Source organism: Centrocercus urophasianus, unplaced genomic scaffold (assembly GCF_019232065.1).
Source record: "Centrocercus urophasianus isolate 14NV4802_14NV808 unplaced genomic scaffold, USGS_Curo_1.0 seq_13, whole genome shotgun sequence".
Classification (NCBI taxonomy): Eukaryota; Metazoa; Chordata; class Aves; order Galliformes; family Phasianidae; genus Centrocercus; species Centrocercus urophasianus.
The window spans coordinates 8,558,645-8,582,144 of record NW_024884475.1 but is presented as its reverse complement, the minus strand read 5'-3'; the positions used below and the strand labels follow the sequence as shown (position 1 = coordinate 8,582,144).

The window sequence follows — 23,500 nt, the reverse complement described above, 5'->3', positions numbered from 1 at the left end:
ATGATAATAAAGAAGCCAGACCACTCTGACTAAATGAAACAGCAAACTCCAGATGATCAACACCTTCCACTGATAGGGAGATTTACAACGCAAAGACAGTCAGTGTGTTACCTTTGCCTAAATCTTTCAAGGCAAGATATTCAGCTTCCTTCCTTTACTGATTTATCTGTCAATTAGAATTTCTGCAGACCGGAGAGAAGCAGCTCCATGTTTTGTCTGGTAAGGATACGCTCCTGGGTTTTTGTGCTATTTAGAAAACATTGTATCTATACTGAAAATACAAATCAAGTTTGCCCTTGGTGTTCATATAGCCTAAAAAGAACACCTTGACTTTGGGGACATAAACAGAAGAAGCACTGCACAGTTTGATAAAGAACCTGATAAATTCAAACTTCTTGATTATAAAGGGAAGGAAAAATTCAAATGCATTAATCTTTGCAACTAAAGACTCTATAGATTACAGTCTACTTCATAAATGCCAGTCTCATGAATTGCAGCAGCAAAACCAACCACAAGCTTCTAAATTAGGGAAGTTCGGTTATTCTTCCTTGATTATAATGCTTTGTTCATCACCATTTGGGTCTTAAGCATCAGTATGTACTAACAAAGTAAATAATTAAGTGGTTCCTACCTGGTAGAGCTGGTAAGACTCCTGGCTGTAATATTGCTGATCCCTTGAAAAAAAAAAAAAAAAAAAAAAAAAAAAAGAAAATTTTAGAATCTTTACAAGAAATAGAAACTGTACAAAGTATAGGAAGAATGACAGAGCAAAGCATTTCACCATCACAAAAGCTTAACACACGCTTTTCAAATCCAGAACATCGGCAGTGATTTTTCCAACCTGAAAGTGTTGTGAATATGCATGCACACCTTAGCAAATGCTAACTTCACTTTGACTGCTTTACAATTCCTGTAGCACACATCATAAGGCTTAGGACAATTGAATTGACTGCAAAAAGCAGAAAATTTGATATTCAGACAGAGATAATAGCAAGCTGGAGTAACAGGATTAACATTGTGAACTCAGGGTAGGAGGTATGGGCAGACCAAAGCCTGGTGCATTTGTTTGGTTCCATAAAACCAACACATCCTAGCTTGCAGCCCAGACTGACTTCAGGCTGCCTACAAATCCCACCTGAGACATAGAGGTCTTTGTATCAAAGCTTTGTGTCATCTCAGCTACTTTACCATACTGGTATTGTCGAAGCTGAGGCGCTTCAAAGCAGGCAGCTGCAAAGTAGCAGTGCCCAGTCACATCCAACAGTAAGCAGATTTCAGAATGTGCAGGCCAGGATTCTCCCAAAACATACACTGTCATTCACAGATGGTCAGGAACAGTGACACTTTGATCACCTCCAGACAGCACCGAGGCCTTTCCTGGGCTACAACATCAGGGTAGGCTGTAAGGTCAGCCTGCTCTGTGCTGCTGATCCCCATGCTGCCAAGGAGATCTCTTATTTCTGGGCTCTTGGCAAGAGCAAAAATTCATCACCACAATCTATTCTTTTTGATTAATAAGTGCATCTTCTGAACTTTGAAGTGAAAAAACACTATCTGGCTACCAGAACTGAGCCATAATGTTCAGTTACACTGAAGTAAAATTCCATTTTACGCTAACACCTGACAGCAGTTTTCTTAATTTAAAAACACACACTGTGACCTCTGACCGCTGTTTCCTATGCTTTCCTAAGAAGTGGAAGCTTTTGAGAAATACTCAAGATATACAGGCATCTCTATATAGGCACTGTGTTTACTTCCCCAAATTTCTTAATAGGAAACAAAATAGATTTTTGTATTATAAAACTGAAGTAATACTAATTCCTACACAATATTTTCTTAGGGCAAACATATGGAGATGTAACATCAATTACATAATGCACTGCTTAACCCAGAACAAGGTGACACTAAGCAGCAAGATGGAAGGAAAAGAAATTCACAGAAATACCTGAAAAAAATGTGAGCACTGAACCAACCCAGACATAGCATTTTCTGCGAAATAATCTGTCAGGCTGCTTTCAAGTGGTGCTGCAGTTTCTTAATCAGAGATTATTTTCTTGATGGTATACTAATTATTTTCCCTTTGTTTACTACTTCACAATCTCTTTCGCTGAGATGCTTTCTAGATTTCAGAAATAATAAATGTAACATAGAATAACTGTCAGTTAGCAACTGGATCCAGCGTCAGTTAAAGTAAGTGGAAAGGCTCTTTTGGCTTCGATGAAACTTGCATGACATGCAAAACAATAAAAGATTGCAATGATTCTTTTTCAGATGATAAAATATGCATTGAAAAGAGCTTATTTGGACCATTTGGGGTATATTTTTTAAAGTACAGTTTTAAAATTTGTAACACAACCACCCTTGAACAGGGGGGTAACACACATCAGACAGAAGACCATCACACAGACGTGGAAACTGATCTCTGTGTTTATGGAGATTTTTGCAAGCTGTATGCTTAACATGAGAGACACTGAATATGAGCAAGTGCTCATATAGAAGGGGTGGGGTGGAGAGAAACAGAAAAAAGAAATCCCACAATGTTTTGTTTAAACACATATATCTGTATTTGTTTAACATAGATGTTATTTGTTTCTATAGTTACTGTATTCCGCCACAGAAGATATGGGTTTCAGTGGAGGACAATGCATAATTACCTGTACAAGCAAAGTACAGAGAGCTTTGGAAACTCTTACGGGTATTATATTGTATATTTAAGCACACTTTTCCTTCTTCCAATAATTTATTAGGGAAATATATTAATATTATATTAATATAGAATATAAAATATCTCCCTGACTTCATGACTGTGGATATAAAGCAGAACACGCTGTCCCAAAGTTAATAGCTGCTAGCCCAGATAATAGAATTGAAAGTGGCAGACCGCAGCATCAAAATGCATAACATTCAGATCTTACTAATGAGGAAGGATCTCATAACGTTCAGGTAACTTGTTTTTGCTTTTAAAAACAAAGGATTTTTTGTGTTTGTTTTTTGTAACTGACAGGTTTGGAGGGGTGGAACTGTATGCTACTGCAAGGGCTCAATCAAAAATTGTTTGAGGACGGGGGAAAAAGTCTTCATCTTCCGCCCTTCTGTCTCTAGAACTGGTGCAGCTTTGCTGCCATTCAGGGACCTTGGTTGGTGCGTGAAATTAGACAGAAAGACAAAAAATCTTTTTAAATTTTTTTTCCATAAATGCATTGCAGACCAGAATATCCTAAACTATGGTAAAAGCAGGGCTAGAAATAACAGAGAAAACAGAAAGCCTGTAAGGAAGTTACAAGTTCTTTAAAACAGAAAGCATTTGCATTCTCTATCCATAGCCTCCAGACAGGAGTCCTCTTTCAACCTTAGATCTTAGAAGCAGCAGTGATGCACATAAACAAGTAATAAACTGAATAATTTTCACTATAATTGGTTTTCTTCTTAACTTCTAGCAAAGTTCTTCATTGCAGCATCAGCTACTATGTGCTGAACAGCACTGTTCCTCCTGTAAATCCAAATGGTAACTACTGGATTTATTTGCAAATTAAGTTCAGTTATTTTTTTCCTCTTCCCAGCATTGCACAGGTAAGAACCAGGAGGATTAAGAAGCCTTCCAGTGCTGAATGCTTCAGTTGCAGAAAAATTTTTTTTGCAATGTGCTGCTTAATTCAACTTAAAACCCATCAGCAGGGTCTTCCGACTTCTGCATGTGAGCGCAGAATTCAAGCCTTCATTTTCTGTTTATTCTGCACAGAAATAACCAAAAATTGAATGTGTCACTAACTTAAGTACAGTTTCTTCAACAATTGAACTTATTTGATGGCTTGAAATCCTAGTCAGTCTTACAAAATCAGTTCTAAATAGCCTTTCATTTAAAAATACAGGTTAGGTGATTAAAGTATTAATCGATGAAAGCTGGAAGAAAAATCACAATTAATACTTTCAAAGCCATTCGAAGGAGATCAGATGATACCTGACAAAAGAAACATAAAGGCAAGCAGAAGTTTGATGTAATTTCACACATCTGATATTGGGCAATGATAAAACATCATTGGAATTACAGCAAGATGTAAAGAGAAGAGCAAATAAATAGAAAAAACAAATATGATTACATATAAATGAGTCAGAGATAATAACAAAATAAAATGAGCCTTTTGTTTTCAAGTGATTTTTCAGACTATGAAATTGTTGTTTTCATTTTCATTTCACTGAATTTATTCCATTATTTCTGCAACCATGAAGTCTCCTCCTCTGACCCTTTTTGAGAGACTTCACTAACTTACAGTGGCTGCTGCTGAGGAAACTCACTGGACAGGATGGGATCAGTGACTTTAAAGCTTTTTTAATTCTATATGCCTAAGACAAAACGTGATTTTTTCTATAGGAGGAAGTTTTATATTACTGTGGCATAATGTAAACACACAGTTTTCAAATGTAAAGTACAATACAGATCTCAAACTGCCATTATGGCAAAGAAAAAACATCAGCAGGTGACCTCACTCCTGTAATATGCTTTTGTTATGACTGGTATGATATTCAGACAGTAACTAATGATGTGTTTATTTAAATCACACAGATCTGCTGATACTTATAATTTAAGTCAAATATCTTTCAAATGTAGTTTACTGCTTTCTTATTATCTCTGAACCAAGAGCTGAGTGCTGAAATATGTGATGCATGGTTTGTTCAAACAACTTCACCACAACACCCACAGTAAGTGGATATGTACCACTTGTATATCACACATCATGAACTATGTGTGCAGGGCTATTTTAACTCTGACAGTGATCTGGCTGCTGTCAGATGACACTCATTTTTTAAGTTCTGCTTCCAAAACTCTTGGGTAGGGTTCAATGATGGATGTTAGGAAAAGCACTAGTTTGATATGCTGAATCATTACTCATAGATTAGTTTCACTGCCTTAAGCAGAACCTAAACTTTAGCATTTTTGTCTGTTTGCAAACAACCACCATAATACATAATTATTTTTACAATTAAAAAAAAAAAAAGGATATCTTTTTCCCTGATTTGTTACATTTTTTTCCTCTCTCTTTCCTTTTCATTTTTAATGGTTTTATTTTATTTCATTCACTTTAAATTCCATGAAATATATAGCTACCATATCAGTCTTCATCTAAAGAAAATTACCATACACGAATATGAAGCGCAGTATATTTCTCTTTCTCTCTAAAGGGCAAATCACTTTTCACCTTGTTGAGGTTAATTCCTCCTCCTACTGGCCCCAAGGGTATAAAACATACACTTTCAAAGAACAAAAACATTTTTCTTTCAGATTTTTAAACATAGCTGATTAAAAAAAAGAAGAAGAAGAAGGAAACCACTCTTCCAAGAAAGAGACCAGCTCAGCTCTGCTTCTCTAGATTGTAATATTGAGCTGGGGTCCATCATCCCTGGCAAGAGGAATGAAATGCCATTTGCCTGATTACCGTCAATGTTTCAAACACACGTCAGCCCACAGCTTACGTCATTCCCTTTGGGCATCTTTAGAAATAAAGCTTTTCTTTCAGCTGAGCTACATTTTTTTTTAGTAGCTCCATAATTCTGAACCTAGTAAGAGTCAGATGTACAGTCTCTTAGGTGTCATTTGCATTTGTCTAAGCAGATGCATGAAGCTTTGTCCCACTCTGGATTCTCAGAAAGATTTAACAAAGATGAGAGGGTCTAAGTTTCTTTCTCTGAAAGAGGAAACAGCCATAGTAGCAACTGTTGTCACCACACATATCAAAAAACATTTATAAATGGAGAGGATGTGTTGCAAAACTGTCCAGCTACTTAATTTTCAGTTAATCTTCTCTCTCCTTCAATTTTAAAGCCACTGTACAATGTCAAGGACATGCAAAACATCCATTTATTCAGTTGAAGACCATCAAGATCATCATGACCTCTGAAGAAAGAAAAAAGAAGACTTCTCCAACAATATATGAGCAAACATTCTCATGCCTGCTATACTCAGCTGATAGCTCTTCATCAGAATCCCTGTTTATATGCAAAAAGAGGCAGCAGATTACACTTATGTAGTTTATGACTATAGCATCTTGGACCGTGTGCAGATTCACAAAGGAGCAAAGGATTCAATAGGAAATCCTGAAGGAAGACTTTGAAATTAGCATCACACAAACACATTGCTTTTAGAAAACAGAAAAAAAAAACTTGAACATGCACAAAGTTTTTCAAAGCTCAGACACTTCAGCATAAAGAAATCAGTTCCTAGTAAAAGTTAATGTATATTTATCATAAAGATGAAAGGCTATGATTTGTTCTTGGAGCAAAGCCACAGAAAAGTTTAAAGTTGGAATGCCCATGCTATCACAGGGAAAAAATTTCCCAGGAAAGGTCAATAAACACAAACACAAGGAGCAACCTTTAATGCAACGCTTTGATGGCCTGATTCACAATGCCCAGCAGTTGATCAAGTTTGAAACAAACAATACAAAAGTATTAAATTCTCATAATATTTCATAACAATTCCAAATGAAGCAGAAACCCCTGACCATGATATGCTTCAGGTGCAGTGTTCCAATTTCAGCCACAAACTTCTGGTTACTCAGCTTCATCTGTCACAAGCCAACTGCCAGCTAACAGAAAGATTGCTGAAGTCAGTTCAGAAACACCTCAGTTCGTTCAGCAAAACCCAAACATCAGCTATTTTCTGAAGCGTGAAGCTGACGATTTTAGTGGCACTGGCAGGACAAGTGTCACACTAAAACACACCTCCTAAAACCCGCAAGTAATTGCAGCTCAACTAAGCTATGAGTTATAGGTGTTGTTTAAGCAAAGAGATGAGAAAGAATTTAAAGTGTTGTTTTATTGTCCAGATCTGTGTGCTGTTCTTTTTCTTATTTTGATAGAGGAACATCTCAGTGGGGACTTTGAACTACCATGCCCAAACTACCATAGACCAGAGGGAGTGGCATGAAACTGCCGCAGAGGAGGTTCAGGGTGGATACTGGGAGAAGATTCTTCATGAAATGGTGGTAGGGTTCTGGAACAGATCCCCAGGGCAGTGGTCACAGCAGAAAATTTGCTGGAGTTCAAGCATCTGGACAATGCTCTCAGACATATGGTCTGATTTTGGGTTGTCCTATGTGGAGCCAAGACTTGGACTTGCTGATTCTTTTGGTCCCCTTCCAGCACAGGGGATTCTATGATTCTATGCCAGTTATGTATGCTTTTGTTTTTCTTCTTGCCATGGGCTTCCTTTCAGACATGAGCAATTTGCCAGAATACGACCAGTAACCTCACACTGGAGCTCCAAATATGACAAAATTAAAAGATAATTGATCCTTCCATTCACTTCAATTTAGGTAGAGAAAGGAAAGATGGCTGGACTGAGCCTTCTGGCACAGCCACCACAAAAACCAAAGTACCTGGCCCTAGCTAACAGCTTAAAAGGAAAGTCATTTATAGTTAGTAGCCAAACTCCAAAATTCAGATGGTAGGAGTCTTGGTTGCAACGCTAAAATGACCAATTTAATGCCCTACACTGATAATATATAGACACGAGGGAGCTGACAGAGTGACAAGCAACATGATTTGTTCTTGCCTTTTGCTTTTCAGAAATGGACCCAAAATTGCTCTGTACCAAAGAGTTACACCAGGATAGTGCAGAACTGGATATCCTGCAATTACACGGTCACACACTGCTTTTTATGCTGGGACATCTGTCTCATTCATTGCCCTAGAGGGACATACACGTGGGCAAAATCAAGACAGCATGAGCAACTGTAAATCTGTCAATTCCTTAACAGTAAGGGGCTTCATTTTTCATCTTAAATAACTTCCTTTTTACATCACACACATATCTTGTTATGCACAAAAACGTTTGGGCAGATTGCTGAAGGAGACAGCTATGCAATACAATCCAATACGTATTAAATGTCTGGCATAAGTACATCAGTAAAGCTTGTGTCTGTTTCCAAGCACTACTACAAGTCAAGCTTGCATGCTTCTAGACTAGAACAAAAATAAAAAATAATAATCAAGAGCAGGAAGAGCTGGCCCATGCCTGTAATAGCTCACCCCTGTAGACAGCAAAGTCTGAAGGCACACAGCAGTGAACCAGCACAAACAGTCACAGCACTAGCATCAGCTAGACAGTTTGCAGTGCTCATGGTTACAGAGAAATTCCCCAAACCACAAAAACGTAAGAAACAACACAGTACCTCCCACAAACACGGATCTTGACTCTTTTGTCTTAAAATTTGTTTTAGCTATTTTCACTGGGTGTTTTTTTCTCATGGTTCTTCAAAGAAAAAATTGGTATGATGGTTCCAGTTCAGACAAGATGAAGGAATATGTCTGCAAATTTGAGTATTCATCCTATTTAACCACAGGGGAAAATCAGAAGCACTGACTTGTATAGAAGTGGAAGCACTTAATAGTTCCATAGAGGTACTGCAAGGTACAGTGACAGGCCATAGAGAAAGACACTACAGCAGCAAGTCCTCAAGGTGGGTCAATAAAAGCCACTCCAATGAAGAGCCAGATGCAAATGATCATTAGCATTCATGAACAGAGGATCTCATTTAAGCAACTTGACAGACCTCACAGCATCAAGATCCTGGAGTATGAACAGAACACTTCTTGCTCCCAGCTCATAACAGAGGTCTTTCAGAGCAGGAGCTATGGATAGGCTAAGGGTTCCAGCCAGACAGAAGAAATAGCTAAGCTAGACACAGCAAATTGCCTCAGACACTAATTGTAGCTCACTGTATTTGACAAACAGGCCTTGAATTGATGCAGGAATTAGAAGGCAGGAACTAAAACCAATCCTTTACAAGAAATAAAAAGAGCATATGCAAATGTCAAAGGGTATACTTGTCAAACATGACAACTGGAGCATAGCATCTCCTGACTTCAGAGTACAGAACTTTGAACAAATACACTTAAGAACTGATGCTAGATACAGAATAAAATTCAATTAACATCAGCTTTCACTGTCTCATCTTTCAGCAGATGTATCAAATAAAATCATTCTGACATTCAGGACATGTAAGGCTCCTTACACAATTGCCATTAAAATAAACCATCAAATCTGTTCAAGTTCAGAAATGTCACTTCTTTTTCTCCAGTTATAATAGTTCTCTTAAGAGACATTCAGGTTTAAGATCCAGGGAAGATACGTCTCCTGATATAATGTTAAATTCATCATATCATATATTCCTAGGGCCAAATTGGTAGCCAGTTCCTCCAGGCAATAAAAATCACATACACTGCCTTCCCTCCAACTGCAGCTCAGCTGTTGTGCTTTACAGAAGCAGATGATCTATTCTGAAATTTGATGAAAATGATTAATTTTTAAGCTTAGGACACTTGGGAGATCTCCTAACTCAAGATAGTGCTGTCAACGCTTTAAGGAGGCTTTCATTATAACATCCCATTCCCTTTTCCCCTTCTCAGAGCCTTGCTCAGTAAGTCTCATTAGTCAAGCCACCTCTCCTAAAAAATCCAGCTGCAATGATTAAACAAAAAAGTTCAAATAGGTATTTGCTCTGGCTGTTGAAGGCATGGCAATGCAACCCACAGCACTGATTTAACCATTCATGTTTTCACAGGTGAAGATGAGTGCTGTTATTCATAACACTGCTGAATAGTGTACACAGCAAATTCAGCCACGCAAAAAAAAAAAAAACAAAAAAAACCCAAACAATGTATTTTCCAATCAAAAGAAGCAAAGACTTTATGAACAAATAGGTGTTTATGAGCAATAAAAATCAGCATTGATTATAGGGGGCTATATATTGGTATTCTCACAGAAAGACAGTAAAATTGCAACCACTTATGCCTACAGCTGTGTCTCAACATGAAAAGGAGATTGTTTTAAAATCAGTTATGATAGCTCGGGTAAAAAGCCTTTCTGTTTACACCAAGCATGCCCTTTTAAATAGACTGACATTTCTGAAGTCCCATCTGTGTACAGTGGAAATGAAGGCATGCATGCAAACAGTTTTCACTTCCCTATGTGTTCCAGTTTATACTCCAGATATTCTAATTTCCAACAGAGGGTAGCATTACACTATTGCAAGAGCATTCCACCTTTAAGACACATTCAATTTCCCCACATCTGCTGGCCTGAGCTTCCTTGTAAAACAGATCCATGAAATTCCACCCTTTCTATACAAATGAAATCCACTCAGGGCAGAGACTCAGATAAAACTACTGTACCACTGAAAATAAGGCTCAGATGGCGGTAAATTAAGTATGAGTAAGAACGGAGTTCACTCTGCAGATAATTAGCAGCATGCTGTCTGCATCCCATTCTTCTCACTCTGTATGTAAAAGAAACAGAAGAGGTAAAGGGTAGGACCAGATGCAGCACCTACATGACCCCTTCCTTTTGTATTTTCAAGTTCACGAGATTAACAGTGCCACCACTGAGCACCTCGGTACCACAGAAATAGCTGTGCAGTTCGGAAGTCGTGACAAATGAGAAGTGTTTCCCTACACTTTCTTAGAAGAGCACATCCCAGAAATAACAGAATTCTGCTGCCCATACCAAGATTTTAGAAGTCAATAGAAAAATACTGTTCAACAGGGAGAGATTGAATACTAATTTAAAGGACAGTCGTTAACAGAGAGACATGCACACACAAAGAGAGATATGCACACACAAAAGGATTCAGATGTTTGATTAGGAAAAGGGTGATTTATGTAAATTTACACCTGAAGAGACATGTAAGAAAAAAGTTCAGATAATTTATTGACACAGAACTATTTCTTCTCTGATGAGGAAATGGGATGAACCTAAATTAATTCGTGTGAGAAACATCTAACATATTTCACTGAAAAATAGTTCTTCTGCAACTGTACTGAAAAGTATTCTACATTAGCACAGCTACGCTGGTTAAACAGTTTTCAATTAGCAGAAAATTGATTCCACTTCTTATCAAAATTAAAGAAAGTTTTCCTTTTACACAAGTTTTCTCCTTGCAACAGGACGTTAAAACTAAGCCACCCACCTTGGAAAAAATTGGAAATTTTTGCAAATAAATAAAGGCAACTTGTGGATTCAACTACACCATCATAGTTGAAGTGACGAACAACGGATGAAATACAGAATATTCCAAAAGCTAGCAAAGGAAAATCTCAAACATTAATAACAAATTAAAAATCTAAAAATCAAATCTACAGATTCTCAAGGAGAAAGAGTGAGAGAAGTTTACATTAAGCTGTTATTACCATTTTGAAATATTTACCTAGCGACTGCTCTAAGAACACTCTGTTGCTACTACTTCCCTCAAAGAGTTCTGTTCAACACTGAGAGCTTAGCTTGTACTTGCTCTAAAAATACACTGGGGCCTGTTCTGCAGTCAAGGAACTATGCCAAGTTGCATTACATTAGCTATTTGATTCCCTCCTTCCAGCCCATTCCACATAAAGGCAGAAAGAAAAGAATCCTTGTGCATCCTGCTCCACACAGGGAGAACTAGAGTGGGCTTAATTATGGACCTATGAAGAACAAAGATCAAAGCCTTGAAATACCATCTTTGCATTCATTTTCCTTCTGTTTCAATTGCAATCCCATATTTACAGCTAAGATTAGTCAACTTTTCCCTGAAAAACAATTAACAAGATAAACAGTGATCATTATTAGAAAGAAATGGAGGGCACTAAAAAGATAAACAAGGGAAAGAAAACTCAGAATAGTAAGATTAAGACAAGCTCAGCCATCACTGAAATTATGGTTTGTCAAAGGTAATGAAACTATAATTAAGCATCACATCTTCAAAGCATACAGATACTTAACTATGCATGGAAGCTGCTCGCAAACCTTTCCCACATCGGAAAGCACTGCTATAAATTATTAGGTATAATTATTTCTGTAGCTTTCCAAAGCTTTCTATAGCAGTTATCTCCATAGCACGTGTGTTCTGCTTGACTTTGAGTCTCAAGGAATGAGTTGAATTTGCAAACTTCATCCAGTAGTTTTGCTAGTTCTACAGAGGACTCAGGCATTCAGTTGCAAGCCTTGATACAGCCCACTTAACATTTCTCTGTCCTTGCAATAAGCCAGGTCTGGAAACGGCTTATAGTTCCTTAATATTTTCCAGTGTTGAATTTCTTGTACATTCAAAATTGCTTCCAATCAACATTGAATTAGCAGAGGATTCCAAAGAATCCAAACTGCTGCAAAGGATGTGGTAGGGGAGAGGGAACACAGCCAGAGCTCATGTCCCACTGATTCCCAGCTGTTGAAACAGTCATTTCAATTGACTGACAGCTGGCTGCTGCAGTTTGTACTGTGAATAGTCCGATATCCTCATGTGACAAGGCTTAGGAGCACATAGTCAATTTCAAAGCCCCTTTTACTTCTAACCTTTGGACTTGTGTGGGATTGTGATGCTGCAGCAAAGAGTTGCTCACAACTGGCTTCTTTCATCTATCCTGTTTTACAAAAGGGAAAGTGGAAATACATAAAAGCTAAACCAAAGGGAAGCTTACATGCAGAGCAAAAGACGATCTTTGGTACAGCCCAGAATCTGTACATAACACTGGTATTCACTCACCCCATCCTGGCTATCATTTATCACAGAGATCACATTAATAGTCACTTGTTTGGATGTTAACATCCCCACACACCCTACAAAGCCTCAGTCTAAATTTGCAGACCAAAAAAAAAAACCAGTGTGCACTGTTACAGACATTGATGCAGCAAATATTGTTGGAGTTGAAGCACAGAGGATGAGAAAGGAATGGTAGCTCCACATAACTTTTTCCCCACTCTTATGTCCATGAATTGGATTACTCCCTGAAGCAAGTCAGAGTTTTTCCAAGGGATCCTTCAACAGTCAGAATGCTATTACAACAGCAAGGATAGCCAGAATCCAGGAAGTCCCCCTTCCCACAATATCATCGAGGAAGGGTAGTGAAAATGTTGCATGAAACTAGTAAAAAAACTAGTAAAAATTGGGGGGAAAAGCTATTTTTTACACTGTAAAAAAGATTGGCTCAACTGCTCAGATGCAATAATTTTAACATTTTTTGTGCCATCTTGATTCTGACCCAGAATTCCTACACTTAGGTCTGAGTTTAACGAGCATCACAGAAATTCAACAGCATCTACTTGTTAAGATGGGGTCAACTGACAAGCTGAAATACTCAACTGCAGCTCTTCAGAGAGCTTGAGCTGCTACAGAAGTTCCCTGTGGCTATCTGCTCTTACACCTCACACAATGAAGAAGATTTGGAGTTTCAACTATTCTCTATACAGGTAAAACTGCCTTTCACCTCAAATAACAACAAATAAAATGATTTTATTTATTTAAAGAAACAAACAAAACAAGCACCCTTAGATTTGATGCAACAAGTCTCTCCATAGTAATTTAAGGGCACAATACATGTGTTTGCAGATATTGAGAAGGCAAATTTCCTCAGAACACAGAAATTCTCTTTTTGATAAGCATGATGTCAGCTTTTATGTGTTTTTTTTTTTTTCCTCCCTCAAGCTTTGCTTGAATTTCAGTGCTGCCCCCTGGACATTTCTTACTGCTAAAAAATAGTTCAATTCCCTGATTAATCCCATGTTTATAAAGAACTAGTTTTCAACTGCCGTATCTTCAGACTCTAAATCCACTGTGTGCAAAGGTTCCTTCATTAATAACTTCTTTTCGGTTCTGTTGTTCTTGAAAGACATCAAAAAGACAGAAAAATTTTCTGCGATCTAGCATATCCATAGCATCAGCACTTTTCTGTCTTGACTTCACTGGGAGATGGCTATTTGAAATTATAAAAGCTAGTGATAGGTTTCCCAGCAGTTTAAAAAAAAAATTATATAGAAACTGCTCCATCTTAGCAGATTGATTTCTTCTTTAGTGACTCTTATTAATGAGTTCCTTACCTGTTCACAGTTCAAATAAAAGGCAAATGGCTTTCTAGCTCTCTCCCTGCTGCCTGGGAAACATCAAATTTAATAACATATTTAGTACTTGAATGGAATTCTCCACATTCAAATCACTGCAGACAAACTGATCAATCCTGACAATAGACTTGGAAAGTAAATACTATTCTAGTAGGTATTATGGAGATGCACTGACCAAAGTTGGTTGGACCCATAGTATTAAGACCATAACCCAAAATTACTAGACCAGTCTAAACCTCCAAATTCTTATCTCCCTCGCTTGTGTTGGGATTCAACTTCAGTTAAAAGTGAGAGACTGCCCAAAATGCTGTCATCTGCATTTCATCATCACAAGCTCTTACCAGGAGTCTGCCTTAAACAAAGCAATACATAAATTGCAGGACAAATTCAATAGTCTATCTTGGAAACTTTGTCAAACATGCGTTGGTTTTCTTTCCATATCAGAATGGCTTACCCATACCGACAAGCCCTTCTGCTTAGTGGAAGTATTCGTTCTGTTCTGAATATATAAATATGCTTCAACAATTCATTCTTCAAATGCATTTCAGTGAGATTTTTTTGTGGAACAGTTAATAGAGAATCTTATCTTCAGTAGGTTTGTTGACACAACTGCTATCTTGCTAATCAGTTTGAAAAACCACGCTGGCTACCCATATGCTGTTATTTACTAAGACAATATTGGAAACTTTACTAAGACAACATTGGAAAACATTGCTTGATCTTTATCACTAGGTGTAAGGTTAAATTTAGAAACATATTAGAAACAATAAGAATTCATCAATAACACAATTTCTTCATATGACTGATACCTTATCACAGAGTCACAGAATTGTAGGGCCTGAAAGGGACCTCTAGAGATCATCCTGTTCAACCCCATATGGATCCAATCAGACTACAAATCCATATGGGATGTTATCAAACTGCCTGATGGTATTTCCATAAATATCTTGAAGTATTAAGCGTAGCAGGCACCTTGCGTTACCAGAACTAGTTCTTCTCACATGCAATGCCATAGATTGTGGAAAAAATAAAGTTTGTGTCATTTAGTTGGAACACATTTCATCCTTTTAAATTCATACACTTCCAGTTTTAAGTGGCTCTGTGAAAAAGGGTTGGTAGGAAAGGTCCTACACCTACTGAGCATCTATTTTTCACTCTTTCCATCTACTCACAGTAAGCTGCTGTCAAACCTCCAGATATCCCACCCGAATGATTGCTATCCTGCTGACATTCACCAATTCTTTCCCTGCACTGTGCAATTTCTGTGGTATCAGTAGATTTTATTCAAAGCAGAGTATTTTCTGCATAGACTTCTTCAATCTGTGATCTTAAAAATAAAATATTAATAAATGTTACCATCATACTGCAGAAATAATTGCCAAGTGATTTTTACTTTTTTGTTTGTTTGTTTGTTTTTAAGTGACTTTGTTTACCATATTACAGAAGGAAATAAACTATTTGGGAGTCAAATCTCAGAGTCAGTCTGTGTTGGTGCTGTAGTTATATTTGCTTCCATCTGAGCTTCCACCTATTCCTAATCTTTTTGTGCCTGCCTCTGCAGGTAAATTCTACTTTCACTCTTTTTGAAAATGAAAACAGAAAATGTCTGCTGATATTTTATACGATTCTGTAGTTGTTGTGTTGTTGTCTTTTCCAGAAGTAAGTGGATTTCTAATTTAAAAAAATAAAAAGGGAGCGAAGAGAGAGGAAAAAACCTTTCCCTTTTCATTTTGGCCACACTGCCAGCAGTCTAATGAGTCTCTTTACAACTGGATCAAAAAACAAAACAGAACAAACACAACAACCCTACATTCCAAAGGGAGTAATTTTTCCAGCTTTCATTGTTGGAAGCCACCTCCTTCTTTCTCTCCTGAAAAGCTATTGCTCCCGACAGAGGAATAAGTAGTGGCCAGCTGTAGTAATAACAAAAGCTGTCATCCAGCTTGATTCTATTTATAGTAGGAAGTAGCTTTTCCTATTTATTCATACCAATGGATGAAAGGTCAATACTGTGGTTTATCAATGTCTTCACAGACTCTGACAGAAAAGCAATCCAGCAACGCTTCTGTTTGGTTCAAAAGAATGAGTTCTGCTGAGCTATGCTGTCTGCATTCAAAGCATGTAGGAAATATGCCATCTTGGCATTATTACCATTTCACTTACCAGTAGTTCTGTGGCAGGCACTTCCTTCCCCACTGCAGACACACGGTATGTATTTCATTTAATGTCTGATCTCAAGAAGTGCCAAGAGCAGTATTATTATTTAGATCAGAGGTAAGTGGCAAAAATAATCTGCACAAATGTTGTAGGATGGGCATGTCTTCTATTTCACTGCAATAATTCAAATCCAAAGTCACTACCATTAGGTGACCTCCTTAGACAAACAGTTGGTCAACTGCATGAGCCCTTATCAGCAATAGCAAAGTAAAATGGAAGCTGGGTCTCTTCTTGTTTATATGGGAGTAAAGCTTATTGCCAATAAGCATTATAGCATTGTACAAAATAACAGCAAGAAAAAAAAAAATTCTCCTCTCTCTGTGAACTGCTGATAAGCGACATCTCTAAACAGTGCACAAGCGGACCCAAAAGCAGTTCAGTAAGAGGAAGGCAGTAACTTTAGGGCAGCCCTAGCTAAAACTATGAAAAGGAAAATAAGTCAGTTTCTGAGTCTGCCACTCCTCTTCCCTCTTTCATGCGCCTTTCCTCTGTCAGTTTAAACTGGAGAATATATTTTTGCTCCAAACTTTGGGTTGGATGGTGCTGGATGCATTTGTCAGCACAGACAAACAGCACCAAAAATGACTGCATTTCATTGTCAAGGACAGCAATGATCAGGGATATCTTCTATTTCAAAAAGCTGTTGTGGGGAATTCAGTGTCTTTAAAGATCTCTTCAAATCTATGCAAAGTTAAAAAAGAAAATACAACACTATCACAAAAGTTTCAAAGTTGTTTACCATAACTGTAAACGAAATTACACAAAATGTAATATGAAATTATTAGCATGTACACTTCCTTCATTAAGCAGTGACACGTGATGGCAGGTGCACTTAACTGCAGGATTAACTTTCACAGTCAGGACTTAAATAATACATGGAATTAAACCTAAAAAGAAAGCACAAAGCAAGCTTTCCAGTTCATGCCAAAAGCTAAGAGCACCCAGAATCAGCAGTCGCCAGAACATGAGAGAGCCTCACAAACACATTGTTGCTGAGGTCAGTAATGCCAGCTCTCCTGACTTCCAGATTCTTATGAGGTGTGAACTGTTCCATTTATAGTTTTGACGGCGTTAGTTGCCTAACTGCCCAGAGCTCTGTGCTTAAAACAGAAGTACAAGCAGGAACAGAAACATAAAAGATTATAAATGCATCTTTCTTGGCCGAAGATTTACACAGCATGGAGCTTTTTTGTGAAGCTGACAGGGGGCATAAAATGTTACAGCATCACACATCAATATAGATGTATATTAAAAAAAAAAAAAAAAAAAAGAAAACCTTCGAAAATAAATATGAATGGTGTGTGATTATTAGTAATCAGGTTCCTCCACTTTAAGAGAAAGCAGGAAACACACTGCAAGATCAGCATAAGATGTTCAAACCTCGTGGAGAAAGAAGTAATGCCTGCAAGAGGAAAAGCAAAGCTATGTTTAAGTGGTATATAGCAACAGTGTGGTTGCTTAAGTATCTACTTTAATACTACTAGCTGATTAAAAGCCAAAAAAAAAAAAAAAAAGACCATTCTCAGTTACACGAATGTAACAAAGTAGCCTGCAGCTGCTGCATCTCACAGAACCGAAGTTTACGCTTCACTGCTCTCAAAAGCAGCAGCATCTACAACGAAGAGAGAAAATCCAAGTTCGAGTCTTCTGCAAGATTAGAAGGCTGACGTGGCATTCCCTACCCAGTCACAGGCAGCTCACAGACTTGGTTAGATCAGTCCAGGCAAGAATGGAAAGCAGATCTAGCCTTCTCTGTGCATCATCTCCCCGGTCTACGTTGCACAACAGAAACAGAGATTTTCATAGCTCTGGGTCTACTCACAGACTGCACTCAGCAAAGGTTGCATTTTATTAAAAAGCCCTGCAGGGACCTAGAGTGCTGCCTAAGTGCCTGCTCAAGGATCACAGTACATACGTGCACATGCAAAGTGCAATGCAAAATAAAGCAGTTTCTACAGAACAGACTAAATGAGTTATATTTCCTATCAGCTAATCAAAGCAGCACCCCATGTAAGTAGCAATCCACATCCCCCCAGCACAGGTGTCAGATCTCCCTGTGCTGCATAGGGAGATCTTAGCCATTCAGAGCTGTAGATTCTGCTACCTACGAAAGTCCCTAAGTTCTTCTACACATGGTGACCACAGCATTCCTGTGTTTCGGCTTTCTGCAGACACGCTGGGTGCTACAAAGTTTGAGGCGCAGTGGAAACATACAAACATCACAGAGGATTTTGGTAGATCTGCTCCTGATCTAAGACAACTGTCTCCAAGGAGAGTTTGGCATTTTCAAATGATCAACTAAAATATTCAGGTGGCTGAATACCAGTGCAGGTTTGATAATAAGAGATACATACAAATTGATGCTTTCCTTTTTCCTCTATCATGACAGATTAACTACTGAAACTGTAAATAAGTCTGTACATAAGAACTCCAACTAATGTAAATATGAGTTTACAGTAAGACAGAAATACATAAAAGTGATTTCTACTGAAAGGCACATTTTGAGCTGTCAACAGCAATTTAAACACAACACTGAGCAGTAAGAAGAGACAGCCATAATCATCCCATATTAATTCAAATTGCAAGAAGGTGAAGGTCAGGGGACAAAAAGAAAAAAGAAAAGCAGTATTTGTCAGATGGAAAAGGACAAAACCAGTTGGAAAAGGATTTTATTTTTCAGACTTCTAAGAAAATTTACAAACAGTGGTAGTGTAAAAAAAAAAAAAAAAAAAAATAGACACCCTATAAAAAGTGTTGACAGTTTCTCAAACTACAGCATCAAATGAAGTTACAGAGCAACAAACAGTACAGTATAATGCTATTCCTCAAATTAATAGCAACTAAGTAGCTGAAAATTGAATAAGTCTAATAATAAATCTTGGTAGCTTACTTAGAAATCCCACAGCAATCCAACAGTCTGAGCTTAAAATATTCTTAAAATACGCACAGATTTCATCTGGGCATTAATCTATAGCACTGAAATCACCTAGGCAAAAATTGCATAGCAGAAGGCACGTCTTGCAAAGGTTATAAAGAGGGACATCACGTGCACACTACAGTCATATACAGCAGAAAGCAAAACACCCTGTATATTTGCTTATTAATCCCCAACGCATATTATGATATACAGTATAGAAATAAAAAAGCAAAATTTAGTAGTTTCATTCATGCTTGTGCTATTCTTCATCCACAGTGAAAGAGAAAGGCTTCCTTCTCCTTTTGTGTTTGAATCCCTCTGTGTTCATCATCAACTTTGCCACTAGCAGAGCAGGTGCTTCCTAATCTAGACAACCCCCATCACCAATGCTACCATCACTTCCACATATGTGTGTTATCACCCTGCATCCTGCCTCCAGCTCTTCGCATAGCTTCTCTCAGCTCCAAAACAAAGATGACGTGCCCAAACCTAACCTTGATTTGCTATAGATTGCATCCAAGGTAGCAAACAAAGGCATACCTGTTTTACTCATGCTGCAGGCTTCTGCTATTCACTCACTTTAAATAGTAGGCATGTAAAAAAACATCACCACAATTTAATTAACAGCTTAATTTGAAATCGCAAAGGCACTCCAAACACTGGCCCAGTAAAGCCTTCTGAACATGAATTCCAGTCAGTGTGAAACCTGGTGTCTCATTAATTCATAAATGAACTCCCCTTGGCCCTAACCATATCTCAAATTAATTCTGATCAAAGCATGAGAAACAATTATTATTTTTAGTTAGATCACGTAGATTTGTGCTTTCACTGTATTCAGCATGAGAAAAGCCAGACAAAGCATCCATTAAATACTGATAAAAGAACTTATTTTGACAGTTTAAGACAATATACCTAAAAGTTACTTTTTCTTTCCAAAGTGAAAGCGAGTCCAATCATTCCTTTTAGTGAAAGTTCTTTCCCAAATACTTCCAGTGAAGTAGAAGAAAGGGAAAAGAAAGAAAAAACAAACAAGCATGCACATAATGTGAAAACACCATTAAAAAAATAGAGTCGGTAAGAATGTTCTATCAGTGTCTCTCTGTCACTAAATTTGCTTAAATAGCGACTATTCCTGACAGTCTTACTAATTAATGTTAACAGGTAATTAGAATCAATGTGAAACCTGTTGGCTCTTCAAAAAAAAAAAAAAAAAAAAAAAAGATATTTTTATATGTATACACACAAATATATATAAAAATAAAAAGATCTGGCTGTGTATGTCATGGAAGTGAACAGGCAGTTAAAAGAGGAGCAGCATAATTTTGCCTTTAAATGTTCTGATTAATAGAATCCTTACTTTCAGTTGCCTGTTTGCCACAGACTTCCAGGGTAAGTTTCAATAAATGCATATCTGAAGTGACAACTGAGATCACCCAGAAACATTTAGACCATGTGAGCTAACTCCATGCCAGCTAATTCTCCCCTGCTACAACAAAGCCATCTTGGGGCTTGCTCTTCTCAGAGTAGAGACCTTCTAGGAATCAGTTTCACGCATTCTTTTCCACTTCTTTTTGACTGAGACAGCAGACACAAAAAGCCAGCAGCAGAAACTGTTTTCCTCAGCTCAAAAACAGCAGAAGCTGGAGGCTAAACCTCAGCCCTTGCATCCAGTCAAGCTTTCAAAATGAAACTGGGGGGCTTGCAAAGATGGCCTTGGAAGAACACTGTTCCTAACAATGAACGTAGACACAACCTTATCCTGCTACTCAAGCATTTTCTTGCCTCCCAAGTGACACAAATACAGGGCAGTGTCCAAGGTCCTCTCACACTGCTGAGACAGATGCTACACAAGCACCTCAGGCACAAAGGATTTTCTTGTTTTCAGACATGAACACAGCCAATGATGCAAACGCATAACACACCACAAGAAGAAAACTGCCCCTCAAGTCTTTTTATTTCTTTTATAACTTGCTATACACTCAAGTCCTTTTCATAGCAGTATTTATGTAATCCCACCTGCTGAATTAAAAAAAAAAAAAATACACAATTGAGCCATAGTATTTAATCCTTCATACAAAAATCTTTGCTGAATCCCCACTTCACACATTCCTAATTTGAGCACACACTCTGACCTTACCATCATTTCAGCAGCTCTGACAGTTTTACCTTCATCTTATTACCAAAACTAAAGTATTCTCCAGAATAGATAAAAACAAATATTTTCTCCATGCCTTGCAGAAAACTTGCTGCAATAAAAAGCCAAGAATTTAACAGGGTTCAGAAAGAACTCTAGAGGGAATAAAGACATAGTTACAGATATTGTCAAATGTGTTTAGAAAAGCGTATGAACCTCCATGTCTTCTGTGACTGGTGATCAAGGATAACTTTCCCTGTAAATGCACTGCCCAGTAGTAGATCAGTAATGGATTTTTGAATAGATCCCCTAAAGCATCTCTCAGTGGTCAGTTATAAATACAATAAGGTGATTTGTCTTGGACTGATATGCTAACCAGACTATCTTCTTTTTCCCTAGTAAGAAGCTTCACTAATCTGCCTTCTTATTGTGAGCAACATATGCTCACAAATTACAACAATGAAGAAAAACATGAAGAAAAAAAAAAAAAAAAAAATGCTACAGCCGTTCCAAAGAGGAGCAAATAGTACATAGCCTCAACCTTCTGTCTTTTGAAATGCCAGCAGCAAGACAGGTCAGTGTTCTCCATACCAAGTCATTATCATTATGGGACAAATTCAGCCCTCTCATGTGCCTTTGTAATTTCTCTCTCTGTCACTGCAAGCTACTCACATACACTCAAAGAAAAAAAATTGGTCAATTTAAAAGCAACGATTGATGGGCTATATTATTCAAGCGTTCTCTTGATCAGGCATAGATTTTGAGGAAATAATGTACGAAGCCTCTCAACTTGAACATAAACAATACAAATATAATTACCTTAATTAAAATGATAAAGGAAATAACATGACTTATAAGTTAAGCCATTTAAAATTAATCATGCTATATTAAGTAAGGCTTGTTAGGATCTGCTCAGCGTTAGGTATTTACCTTTAGTCCACCACAGATTGGACAAGCTGAAAAAAGAGCTCTTGTCATCCCAAGGTGGGGGCTACATGTGTCATAGGGGTCAGCTGAGGCTCCACTAGGTGGCGCTAACTCACTACTTTTGGAGTCTGACACCTGTCCTGGTGGTTTTGTATCTGACCACCTCGAAACAAAATCCACACACGCCTCATTACTTGAGTCTTTGGTGCTTTCTGGGAGTAAGGATGACGGTCTCCCTCTGTCCTGGCTGTGCTCTGGTGCCCTCTGTGCTTCTAAGTGTGGAAGGAGCAGTTTTGGATCATTAGCACCATGAGGCAGGGCCTGGTCCTTGGGTAGCGTGGAATCTGCACTCTTGGGTTGCACATCTTTAGCAGCTGCCTGTAACAAACTCCTGGGTATATCATAAATATGTCTGAGAGAGCTGGGAACCTGATACTCTGATCCCACACCTCTCTGAGGCTCACTGTGAGGACAAGTACATAAATTCTGATCCGAAGGAAAGTTCAATGGCAGGCTAAGCAATGATCCAAACTCATCTCCATGGCAGATGTCCAAGCTCCCAGCATAGGAAGAGAAGCTTCCAGAGTAAGAAGAGTGACTACCAGTAGCTATTCCACTGTCAGAAGAGCTCTGACGGCCTATCTCTTGCAGTTGTCTGGACCGAAGGGGCTTTGGAGGCGGTTTGGCGGTGCCACGTGCCCCTTCTGGATGGATCTTTTCTTCTCCAAGATGAATGCCCTTTGCAGCTGCCAGTCCATGACTCTCTTGCGAAGTGCTGGCTGAAGACTGTTCAGGCCAAATTGTCAATCTGCTCCCAACGCTAACATCTGAGTGGCTGGTATCTGAAGAAGAGCTTGAAAGACTTCGATCATCTCCTAAAAAAAGGAAGAAAAGAGATCAGCCCATGTTTAAAACACAACACACAGACTGGAAGCAGGGTGAGTACACACAGAAAGAGCCCTGATATTCCATCTGCTTTGTAGAGGGATCTTCTACTGGAACGCCATCATTCCTGCAATTATCCCTATCTCTGCTGGAAAAATAACGGGCAGATAATATTTTTAACACAACCCTACCACACTGTGTAATACACTGCATTCAGGACTACGTTTTTAGAGTTCATGCAGCCAGCTCTCCTCTTTTTACATGTGTTTCACTACTGTACAGTTAACTAGCTTTATTTTAAATACTTCAGTCTTATATCACAGGGAATCATCACAAGCTTTCAGAATAGCTGAGGGTGCTCTGAAAAAAAAAAAAAAAAAAAAAAAAATCCACAAACTTGTTAATGTAATCCAGAAGCATATAAAAGATTTCAAAATTTCTATTGAAATTGAATGAACCAGAAGATTGTGGTACTTTTTCTCAAGTCTTATCTGAATGACATCAAAATACATGTTAGAAACAGAAAAATAAAATCAAACTTGAGACTGTCCTGTTC

The 23,500-nt window shown here is 38.1% G+C and overlaps 1 protein-coding gene across 4 annotated transcripts in view; it reads right to left on the bottom strand.

The window, feature by feature from the left end:
- Positions 1-23,500, bottom strand: part of DOK7 (docking protein 7) — a 60,675-nt gene that overhangs the window by 13,083 nt on the left and 24,092 nt on the right. For all 4 annotated transcript variants that reach the window (XR_006167826.1, XM_042812837.1, XM_042812838.1 and 1 more), the window contains 2 exons: positions 22,063-22,934; positions 632-674 (listed from right to left, as the gene is read on the bottom strand). Coding sequence is in view for 3 of the 4 variants with exons in the window: in XM_042812837.1 (XP_042668771.1) it covers positions 632-674; positions 22,063-22,934 (915 nt within the window). In the remaining variant the exon portion in view is untranslated. The remainder of the gene's footprint in view (positions 1-631; positions 675-22,062; positions 22,935-23,500) is intronic.